The sequence below is a fragment of the Hyaena hyaena genome, unplaced genomic scaffold (genome assembly GCF_003009895.1).
Source record: "Hyaena hyaena isolate Hyena2069 unplaced genomic scaffold, ASM300989v1 scaffold_977, whole genome shotgun sequence".
In the NCBI taxonomy this organism is placed as follows: Eukaryota; Metazoa; Chordata; class Mammalia; order Carnivora; family Hyaenidae; genus Hyaena; species Hyaena hyaena.
Genome location: NW_024081607.1, coordinates 304,046 through 316,480, shown reverse-complemented (window position 1 = coordinate 316,480; position 12,435 = coordinate 304,046). Strand labels below are relative to the sequence as shown.

Here is a 12,435-nt window from a genome sequence, read left to right as displayed (position 1 = left end):
GGACTCCTCAGATGAACGGAACATTGCACACACACTTGGAACAGAGAGAGATAGAGAGGAAAGTGGACTCCCACAGGGCCACACGCACCAGATCAAAAAACTTGGATACAGTGCAAGAATTTCCCGAAATGATTGGATCATCATTACCAAAAACTCGCCATAACAACACCAAGAAACAAAAAATGTTTAAGCCACACTGTTTGACTTGGGATCTTTCCTGCTTTTTTTTTTTTTTAAATGTTTGCCACACAGAGAGAAAGAGGGCTATTGGGTAGGAGAGGACAGACTCACGGACGTGAGCAGGACAGGAAGGGGAACTTCAGAGTGGAGTTGAGAAGAGGGGTGGGGAGAGACAGGGGTCAGGAGAGGGGAGAGTGGGGACGTGGAAAGCCATTTCTTAAAGTTCAGGCATGTTCTTGGTCCGCCTCACGTTCTTCTCCTTTACCCTCATCCTGCCGGGCACTTTCCTTAGGTTTGGTTTCATCTACAGCTTCTGAGGAAGAAAACAAGGGTGGGGGGTGGGGGGAGAGGGAGAGAAAGGGGTTAGTATTTTGTCTCATCTGTTCATATGATAGTGCAATGCATTTCTCCTTTTCATACCGTTTCATAAAAGATTTAAGATAAAATGAGATTATTGTTATCTCAGTAATGTAACTTCCAAGTTCAGAAGAGTTTACTTCCAGGAGGTTTTTCAGTGACATGTATGGAAGAGTTCAGGAACAAAGCTACGATATTGGGGGAAGGAGCTACTAAACAGAAATTACCATGATTTTTAATCTCTCAGTCTCGCAATCGAGATATCCATACACAGGCTCTCAAATAAGGAATTGACAACAAGCTTGTATCTCTTTTCCATTCATGACAAACTGATTGTGACAGATACTTTCTGTGGATCATTGAACAACCATTCCAACTCTCTTACCTCTTCTTTGTGGTGTTATAAACACTGGAAAGTAAAATAATTGAATTTCCAGATCCTGTTGACGTTAGAGGTATCCACGTAACACAGTGATGGCAAATCAGATAGAGACAGAATTCCCTGGGGAGGACCCCAGAGGAGGTCTTTGCCCTTTACTTTCTGTTATCCCTGATAACTGAGACATCAAACAATACCCCAGGAGGATGGAAGCTATCTTGCGACCACAAAGGCAAAAACTCTATACTAAGGGTGGTGGAGCAGAAAGACAGGAAAAAAACTATCACTGAGTGACCAATCAGTCCCAGACACTTTTAGCGCAGACTTTCTCTTATTATGTGAGACAAATAACTAAACTTTACACTAAACCATTATAGTAATTTTTAGTTACCTGTAGTCAAGAACACTCCAACTGAATATACTTATCCATAAGGCAATGTGCTTTGTCTAACATGGAAGACTACGTCTTTTTAAAGGATAGTTTCTTCCTCAGGAAGTAGGCAAATTTTCTAACTCTTCTTCTGCCTGGTTTCCTGATAGAACTCAGTCAATTGCTTTCATGGGACAGATGGTTCACTAATATGCCAGCTACTGGAAAGAGAATTCCTTTGCCCTGAAATCACCCATACTGCTAACCTAAACTTCTTGTGTTGGGTGTCCCCTAGGCTACACCCAGGTTCAATAATTTGCTAGAAGGACTCATGAGACTCAGTATATAGTCCTATTCATAGCTATAATTTGCTACAGTGAAAGGATACAAAACAAAATCATCAAAGGGAAAAGTTGTATGGGGTGAAGTTTGGAGGAAGCCACTCACAACCTTCCAAGGGTCCTTTACCTATAGAGTCATGCAGAATGTGATTAATTCCTCCAGCAATAAACTGCAACACGTATGAGAGGTCAGCCACTAAGGAAGCTCATCTGAGCTCCCAAGTCCAGAGTTCTTACTGGGGGCTGGTCATGTAGGCACCCTCTACCTGGCATGTACCAAATCCAGACTCCCAGAAGGAAAACGGATGTCCAGCATAAACCACATTGTTTGCAACAAGTGTTTACGCACAGTAAAGACTCTTAGTTAGGAAATGGTGAGCCCCTTCTCAAAATCCAAGTTCCTAGATGCCAGCCAAGGATCAACTCTACAAGCATCTTTTCTAAGAAATGAGAGATGTTGAGACTAAAGAAATCCAGGCCTTTTAGGAGATCATTAGAAGAGTTCACATAAATATATGCTTCTTTCAAATTAGTCAGCTCTATATTTATATTCAGATGAAGTTCAACATCTACATCCAAATAAGACAACCGCTGAAAATATATTTTTGGAATTCTTTCTTTGGAACAACCATCTGATAATATTCTTTTAAATCTGTCAGTAGCAGAAAATGTTTATCTCCTTGAAAATAGATTTGAGTTTTAGAATCAAATGAGGCTGGACTGGTAAATAAGGTAGCAGCTATGATGGTTAATTTTAATATTACAATGGTTAATTTTTGAGCAAAATGTTTAAGTCTGATTTATTTTGAGGATTTGTAGCTATCAGTTATTTCCAAAACATAATTATTACTTATTATGTAGTAAGACTACATACTATTACTCATAAAGACATTTTAAGACTCTAGTCTTCTAAAGTGACTATTATTAACTCTTCAAGAATTGGGATACCAATCATATTTTTCAGGAAGAAGTTTTGTATAAAACTAACTCAATTCTGATCATTGGAGTACTCTGTGTACCAGCATTGTCCCTCATGGATTATACAGAACTCTGGTGCACTAATGAATCAGCTAATTTTCTTTCTTCTTATAAATTTTTTCTAACTTTATTTTTTTGAGAGACAGAATGTGAGCAGGGGAGGGGCAGAAAGAGAAGGAGTCACAAAATTGAAAGCAGGCTCCAGGCTCCGATCTGTCAGCACAGAGCCCGATGCAGGACTCAAATCCATGAATCGTGAGATCATGACCCGAGCTGAAGTCGGATGCTTCACCGACTTAGCAACCTAGCCGCCCCAGAATCAGCTAATTTTCTGCCAGAAGAAAGCTTTCAGATTTATTTAAGTGAGGTTTATTTTTTTATAGTAATCTGGAATTCTCTCAGAGAATTTACTTAGTTCCCTAGCCTTACTCAAACCTTTGGATACTACAGGTATCCCCAAGGTGGTTTACTATCCTTATCACTCAGGAAACGGGGAATTTAGTGCCTTTTTCAAACTGCAAAAGAAACAGAACATTGATTTAAATTGGCCTGAAGCATATAGAAGGTTCAGTTGTAGGTGCAAAACAAGACTTTCAGCCTCTCTTCCTAAAAATAAAAAAATTGGGAGCTATGTGGCAGATTTGAGGAGAGACTGGGGGGCTTATGAGAAAAGGTGGAAACAGAATGTCTGTTGATGGAAAAAGGGAAGAACATTCCAAAACGGAAAACAAAAGAACAAAGATTCAGGTAATTCTGAGAAGTAGCCACACTTTCTGTCTTCTGTCAGAGTGGAATCAAGTTAAATCCTCCCAAATTCCTGTACTTTCTCTTGTCACCCTTTGCCTGGGCCTGGGAAAAATGATGTAAATGGCACACATCTGTTTATTGTGGCAGGAAGTGGCGCTGTCCACTTCTTATTAAGAGAGCTTCAATATCTGCATATTTTTTCCTTTAAAGGCTTCAAAGTATTTGAAATATAATTATTTAGTCATTTATTTGTTCATTAAGTTGTTGCTGAACACCTGCAATGGGCCGAACATTTTTCTAGATATTAAGAAGAGGTGAAAAAAACGCAAATATTCTTGCTCTCATTTAAGCCTTTCACGGACAATGAAATCCATAATCATCGAATATCAGCAGAGAGGGGCCTCAACGACCATCCAGTCACTAGACACAACTCTTCAAGGGTTAACAACATTATTTTTTTTTTTAATTATTTTTGCTCAACTCTGAACCCCCTGTGTCTGGCATAGAACCTAGTGCAGGGAAGGCCCTCAATAAACATTTGTTGAATGAAAGAATGGGGGGACATCTTCACTTTATAGATGAAGAAATGAAAGTCCAGACATTTCCCTAAATCATCCGGTTTTCTCATGACCCAGCCAGGACTAGAACATAGAACTTGCCTGGTCTCAGTTTTCCTATTACAGCAGGTGGTCAAACTTGACCAGAGGAGGTCAAGATCAAATCAGTTTTATTCCACACTAGAAACAAGTAGCTAGCATTCACAGGCTTTTAGTGACTTAAAAACCTTCTCAGATTAAAAACAAATTGTTGGCTCCAACATTTAAAATAAAAACCATAAAATTAAAGCTCATGAAGTTCAATTAGTTGGCTACAAAAGGGAACATGTCAGTCAACTAGCTGGAACTCAACCCAACTGAATACATACAATTATCTATACATTATATTTCACATGAGATGAGAGTATTTTTTTTTTTACAAATAGTTTATTGTCAGGTTGGTTTCCATATAACACCCAGTGCTCATCCCCACAAGTGCCCAAGATGAGAGTATTTTTAAAATTTTATTTACTCAATATTACTGAATAATGAACAAAGGGGTCATCTCTACGTGTTAGACGTAGGGATGACTAACTGGTAGAAATAATATGGGTTAAGTCAGTGGATTCCGTGACATTTTTATAGGCCACCAGGAAATTATGGGTAGGAAAAAATATGGAGGAAGGAAACAATGTAAAGTAAGAATCTTCCACAACCACAAAATAAGAACAAGAACTCATAATGCTATCTATTTTTAAAGCATACACAAAAACAGAAACAAGCAAACAAAAATAAACCCTCGTTCAAGTGAAGGAAACAGTGATCAGATGTGAAGCACATGCCTGCTCTAGCCAGATCCACGTTGGAAGGGAGAGTGTGTATGAGTTTGTGAAAAGTTTTAACCTTAGACAAAGGGGAAGTTTTTGGAAACAGAATCCAAGTTAGTAGAAATGAGTCCATTTGAGCGTGAATGCCAGAGAGAACTTCTGAATATTGCTAACTTGTTTCTTCTCTTTCCGATGTCAATTCTAGACAAGTCACTGTAGTTAATAAGCGATGTTGACCATATACTTGTATATCTACAATTTCTTCCCCATTCTACTCAGCAGCCTCACTGCCTGGAGAGAATCACAAATGACAACTTTCCTGACCCTTTGTATAAAGTGTTTAGCTATAGCTAACATAGTTGAGCCCTTACTACATGCTCACAACAGCTCTACATGTACTTGGTTCTTTTCATTTAATCCCTATGGCTCTTCAATCAGTCCGTTTTACAGTTGGGGAAGCTGAGGTACAGTGAGATGAAGTTAACTTATCTAGGCTGTACTGTTAGTAAACGGCAGCAGTGAATTTCAACCTAGGACAGAGATATCTAGGCAGCTTCTATTTTAGACTGCTCTTCCTGCCCTTATCTTTGCCCAAGAACAATGGGTGGGCTCAGAGTGGGAACCAGAGCAGGGGGTCCACAGGTACCTAGGCGTGCAGCCTTCACAGTCCAAAAACTGGTCTTAATACAAGCAGCTAAGAATGGTGGGAAGAATCTTGATTAGTCTTGAACAATATGAAATCTGGTCTTGGCACTCTCTGGCACTAATTACATAATTATAAATGCTAGAGATGAGTTAATATGTAATCTTTAGTATTTTGTGCAAAATCTTTGATCACCATGGTGAGTGTCAGAGATAAATGAATGGTGGAGGCCAGCTGGTCACTCCAATTATCATGATCCAATTAGGGTAAATAATCACATTCCCCATCTAGAGGATCAACCTCCCTCTGAGACAGTTATTGCTTACGAAGAGGCAAAGAGGCAGTGGAAGCTAAAGACTGAATGAGATTTTCAGTACCAAGTGACACAGAACGAGTGGAAGTAAATGGACCCAGAAGTGGCAAATGAGGAAAGCCTGGAGTTGTTGATGTGATTGTTGAAAGCCAGCAAGTTAAAGAGTAGGAAATGCTTTTTCTTTTTCAGTTTAGCTCTGAATAGCACTTTTGCTCATATTAAGCATGGAAACCTAATATTATGGTTAAGACATTACAGGAAAGGCAAAATTAAATAAGTCACAAGTTATGCATGTATCAGGTGACCAGTGAACTTATTCTCATTAACAGTATTACTATTCGATACCTAGTAATGGATTCTCCGCCCAAATCATACCTCACCAAGGGAAAGCAACCCCACAAATCCAGTTTTATTATGAGGTATAATGTATCCTCCCAAATTAAAAAAAAAAAAAACAAATGCAAAGATTGATGATGCATTTTAGTAGTTTGGTCTAAGGGGAAGGGATTTTTTAAAAAATGAAATTGGGCAGTGTTTTATAATTATATATATTAAACATTTAAATTCTCAAAAACTACATTTAGTCACTTTGAACAGGTGATGTTAGCTTCTGGTAAAGACCTGTAAAATTCTCTGGCACTAGCATTTTAGCCCTGACAGAATCATTACTTCTTTCAGACCCAAACACCCCTTAGAAATGACCATGTTCATTAGGAGTCTCCATGAATTTTATCATTTCTGTGTTAACTTAAAAAGAAAGTTAACATCACATGCAGTAAAGTCATGTATTCTTAATGTTCTAAAGTTAAAAACACTAAAAAAGGGAAGAAAAATGTGCTGCTCATTTATTCATTTATTTATTCAGTGAAAAGTCCTGAGCCTCACTAGGTGCGTTCTACATGTTTCAAATATAGCAGTGGTGCTATAGCAATGAAAACACCAAGTAAGATAAGGATCTCTACCTTCCTGGAAATTATACACCAGTTAATCACTAGCATATTTATTTGGCAGTATACTGTCTGTTGGAGAAGGAGTGTTTAAGGAAGAAGTGGTAGCTGGACAAGAAGCTCTCAACCCAAAGGGGCATAATTTCCCCTGTATTTGCAAAGTTCAGTATCTTTAATAAGTTTCGAAATACGGAAAATGCTGATAACTTCCACATTCTCGATCCACAGCCATCATTCCTCAGGAAGATCAAGACCACATTAAAACAGCAATAAAGGGGCGCCTGGGTGGCTTAAGTGGTTGTACATCTGACTTCAGCTCAGGTCTTGATCTCAGGGTTCATGAGTTTGACCCCTGCATCAGGCTCTTTGCTCTTAGCTTAGAGCCCGCTTCAGACCCTCTGTCTCCCTCCCACTTCAACTCTCAAAAATAAACATTTTTAAAAAATCAGCAATAAAGATGGAAGTCATTTCTTTATGTATTTCAAATAGTGTGGTGGTAGCCTTAAAAGAGTAAGGGGACTCAGGTGGATGATCTCACAGTGGCCCTCAAAAGATGCATGCAAATTGGCTCTCTGATCCTTGCGGAAATAGTCTAGAAACAGCTCTCTACTTTATGCATCCCATTCATTTCCTCGAAAGGGTGAGAGGAGAGCACGTCTGCACATCCTGTCGGGGAGCAGACACCAGGAGCATATGCGGCAGCGGCTGCTCGCGAGCTTGGTCAGGCAGCTCGCCGCAGTGCTGCCGGAGGGATGGCGGTGTTCCCAGCTGCTATCGCCTACCCTGGGCTCTAATGGCCCTGTTTACTGGCTCCAGTCCAGGCCCCTCCACAGCCCTCCATTACTGAAATTAGGTTGAGTGGATTTCCGAGTAAAACATTATCTCTTGGGACCTGCCCAGCTCTCCCCAGCCTTGTCAACATTGATTAAATAGAAGCTGCTATCATCCTGGGGCCATGCCCACAATTACTCTACCAATCACTCCCGGCTGGGGTGTTTGCTTTCCCTTTTTATTTTCACTTTTCTTGAATATTAAACATTATCACCTCAAAGCCTCGAAGGAAAGTAATAAGAAACATTCTGAAGCTAACTCACACATATCCCTTTGTTGCTTACATGGTCATCCGCTTGAGCTGTGTGCCAGATGTCAATCTGGAGCCTGGATCGTGGCTTTTGGTGGTCACTGGGATACACATTTTTTACCTCCACTCTTTTAAAACCTTGTTTTACATTTTAAGTTCCTTTCAAAGCACCAAGCCAGTATATACCATTTTCATGTCAGCAGAATGATGCAAATATTACCTATGCCCCCACCTCTTGCTTTCTGAGCCTTTGAAAGAGAGGATAATTCTATTGCTTATAACACTATTCACCTGAGGATTTCAAAGAGTAACAAGCAAAAATTTAACCAAGAAAACTCAAAGGCAGCATGATGGTGGGCACCCAATGATATATGAAACATACATACACGTGTTTACTTTTCTTTAAAGTTTAGGCCTGAGACCAAGTTGATTTGTATTCCAGCCTTGAATATTGCACCAATTGGTCATATGATCTCAGAGAACTTATTTTTCCTTTCTACAAAATCTATTTTAAAAATCTATTAAAAATATGAATATATTATGATATATATTTTGACTGTCTATATTGTATTTTGATTATATATTATCTATTTTGATTGATATATAATATAAATAATGACTATTCCACCTTATTGCAGGTTGTTTGGAGGTTGAAAGAAGATATCTGGAAGGACTTTATAAAATTCAAAGTACAGAATGAAGTGCATTTATGCTTTAATCTAACCTGTGAGATTTGGGTAAAAAACATCCATCAAGTTTAACATTCTTATCCCAGGAAGATGAAAACCATTTCCCAAAAGAAAAAAAAGGAAAAATAGAACTTCTTTCCTAGTAAGTGATTAAAAGGACTTCTCCACTAGAATATTCTGATCAGAAAATAAAGATACAGTGACTTATGAATTAAATAGCTATTCAGTCAGAATTTGGGAAAGAATCTAGGATCTCTAACATTTAGAACGAAAGTCAGTGTTTTCTGGTCTCTCTCTCTCTTTCTCCCTTCCTCTTTCCTTCCTTCATTTCTTTCCTTCTTTCTTTCTTTTCTGAAAGAGAAATGACCCAGAGAGTTTTGTTTTGAAAAAAATTAAAACAAAACCCAAAGAATGTACAAGTTGGGGCGCCTGGGTGGCTTAGTCGGTTAAGCGTCCGACTTTCGCTTAGGTCGTGATCTCGCGGTTCGTGGGTTCGAGCCCCGCGTCGGGCTCTGTGCTGACTGCCAGCTCAGAGCCTGGAGCCTGTTTCAGTCTNGGCTTAGTCGGTTAAGCGTCCGACTTTCGCTTAGGTCGTGATCTCGCGGTTCGTGGGTTCGAGCCCCGCGTCGGGCTCTGTGCTGACTGCCAGCTCAGAGCCTGGAGCCTATAGCCTATTTCGGAGTCTGTATCTCCCTCTCTCTGACCCTCCCCTGCTCATGCTGTCTCTCTCTCTCCTAGAAATAAAAAAAAAAAAAAAGGAATGTACAAGTTGACCAGTCTTGGAAATTTCTTAAATAATCTCAGTAGAAAATGTCTGCCAAACCATCAAAAATTAGTGTTCTATCCTTTGCCCCCATTAGAAACATGCAGAAAGATTTTAAAAAATGCAATTTATGTGTTTTCCATAGTGGCCCTAAGTCATTTTGGGGACACTAAGGTATAAATAAATAAAATTAAAGTGTTAATATTTCTTACATTAAAAATTAAAGTGTTAACATTCTCACTATGAATAAGTCAACTTTTAAAGGTTAAAACTGAAAACAAAAATTGGAGGATTTTTACTTTAGCATAATAGTCAAGTAGATTCACCCCATCGTTCTTCCCCTCAGCTAAACTACATGTCGAACTGGCAGTGGCATCTGGAGATCTAGTGAGACGCTGCTTTCTGTTAGACGGCAGGAGGAATGGAAGATGGGGAGTCAGCACAATCATGGCTCTTAGGACACTGAGAAACCTGGAGAAAGGCCGCAATGGGGATAGAAAAGTGATGTTGTTGTGATATTGAGTGTTGCTAGTGGTGATGATCAGAAACAGTTCAGCCTAGAAATTTGAGTTTTTCCCCTTTTTTGTGGAAATGTATATTTTCTTAATAGTTCAAAATTCCATCTGATAGGAGTTCAACTCTGCAATGCCCTTTTCACCTGACAGGATCTCAGGTGAGGAGAATCCTTGCTGAGAGGAAGGCTTAGCTTCCTGTCTTTAGCCTTTATAAACTCAATTGTCTTAGAGGCCACGAACATAATAACATTAATGTGAAACATCTGGCCATAGATAAAACCAGCAGTAGGGTCAAAAGGCATTCAAAAATGTTAAAACACTCTCACTGGAAAAATAAAAGGGGGCAGGGTGTCTGGAGGAAGACTCTTTAGCTATATCGAGAAGATACATTTGTGGGCTCTGATTTCAAAATGGAAGAGGTTCCCTTTATTCAGAATAAAAGTCATATTCATCTTTAAGAAACAATTTCAAATCAGGAGCCCTAAATAATAGTACTGCTTTTTCCATTTTGCTACTTTTATATTACAGATCTTCCCCAACTTACAATGGGGTTATGTCCCAGAAACCCCATTGCAGTTTGAAAGTCTCCTAAGTCAAAAAATGCATGTAATACATCTAACCTACTGAACATCATACATTAGCCTGGCCTATCTAAAACGTGCTCGGAACACTTAAATTAGTCTGCAGTTGGGCAAAATCATCTCACACAAAGTCTATTTTATAATAAAGCTGTTGGATATCTCATGCAATTTATTGGATGCTGTCCTGAAAATGAAATACAGAATGGCCGTGTGAGTAGAGACGGCAGAATGGTCCTAAGGGTATCTGTTGTTCACATTTGTGATCGCCTGGCCGACTGGGAGCTTCAGCTCTCTGCCACTGCCCAGCATCGTGAGAGAGGATCCTACCACATACTGCTAGCCCAAGGAAAGATCAAACTTCAAAGTATGGTTTCTACTGAGCGCGTATCATGTTCACACCATTATAAAGGCAAAAAATCTAAGCCAAATCAGCATTAAAGTCAGGCATCATCTGTATTCATATTTCAAGATTTTTTTAGTGAATGAAGTAAAAAAGAAGTAATGTCTATTTCAGATTTCATAAATGGCCTACCAAAGCAAAAAGAAGCAGGAAAAAAATTAGTTCACAATATTGCCTCTCCTTTTGCTTGTCATTCACGTTTTCGCTGCATCTCTACATCTCTACTTATCCCTTCTGGATACCCTATGCTCCTGGTCTCACATGCTGTGGGTACCTGCTCATGTTCCCTTTGCCATCTTCCAGCCATTGGAGGTGTTGGCAGCCAATGGCTCATTTCTGCCCCTTGGGTGGGGACATAACTTGTGAATTACCTCAACCAGAAGTACCTGAAAGGTGATACATTGTCTGCCCCGCAAGACTCCAGTGCCCTCATTTTTGGGCAAAACCGTGTATCGGTGGTGCAGTTCGTACTTCAGGGCTCTCTGTGGGATCAAGTTGAGACTTCACTTTTCCAGAACCTACATCTTGGACTGTCTTCTTCCCCTGGTCTGTCCTTTCTCATCCCTTACAGATTTCTACCCATAAAGTATTTATATAATAGTTCTATCTCAGGCTCAGATTTTACAGAATGGGACTACAATTATTCCTTTAACCAAAAACTAAGGACTGAGTTGGGAGGCAGGCCAATCAGTTACCTTAGTCAAAATGTGTAGCAAACCTTCGTGGTCTGAGTCATTTGGGTTTGCTGCTTAATTGTCTCATGCAGTAGCTCAAATGTTGTTTCCATACCTCCAAAGCTATCCTAGGCATAATTAGTCAGTTCTTTCTCTTTGTTTATATGGAAATTATATCTCTTGCATTATACATCAGTTTGTGGTATCCTTTTGAGTCTTCTTGACTATGAACTAACTTTTCCAAGGAAAAGGATCCATTTGCTAGAATTCAAACTTCACAAAGGCAGAGATTTGTTGTTGTTGGTGGTGGTCTACCTTGTATTAAAACCATGCTCTGACAATTATAAACAACGTAAGTAATAAAACATTTCCCTCCATCAGGGACCCAGCCACCCACACCAATCTTGGTATGCCACTGCTTGTAGGTTTTAGCATATAGGCTAATTTCTCAAAAAAGTAGCTTGATCCTTTAGACCAGTTCCTCCATCATGATCCTCAAACAGAGATTATTTTAAATTTATTTTGCTCACTAATAAATCCCAAATGCCTAGAAAAGTGCCTGGCAAATATTAATATTTCTATTCATATTTGTTTATTTACTTTCATGTATCAATCCATTTATATTAACCCCAACTCCTAGTATCATGCTTATCACAAGATAGGCATTTAATATTTGTAAGGGAAAATCCTAAAAATGCTTTGTGAATGTAGATAAAACCTTAATTACCTCAAGCAGAAAAACTGTGTACCTGTAATGTTTGAATAGCAGAAGTTTGTCTGAATTTCAAAATGTTGGATAATAAAAAGGAACCTCAACAGTATTCTGGCTCAGAGCCATAGAAAGCATTATGCCATCACCTCCTTTTTTTTTTGGCTACTTTGAATTTTATGTCTATCTTCTAAGTTTATAACAAATTACTCAGATTAAAAAAACCAAATGTACAAAACAGATATGTACTAAAAGCAAAACTATTTTTAGATGGCGTGGAGTAGTGAATAAGAAAGCTGGTTCTAGAGCCAGACTACTTGCATTTAAATTCTATCTCTGACACTTACCATGACTTTGAGTGGGTTACTTAACCTCTTACTGCTTCATTTTCCTTATCTGTAATTG

General features: G+C 39.0%; 1 protein-coding gene across 1 annotated transcript in view; it reads right to left on the bottom strand.

Moving 5' to 3' along the window:
* Positions 1 to 221: 221 nt before the first annotated feature.
* GAP43 (growth associated protein 43) overlaps positions 222 to 12,435 on the bottom strand; it is a 100,161-nt gene continuing 87,947 nt past the window's right edge. The window contains exon 3 of the mRNA XM_039221268.1: positions 222 to 493. Coding sequence (XP_039077199.1) covers positions 405 to 493 — 89 coding nt within the window. The 3' untranslated portion in view covers positions 222 to 404. The remainder of the gene's footprint in view (positions 494 to 12,435) is intronic.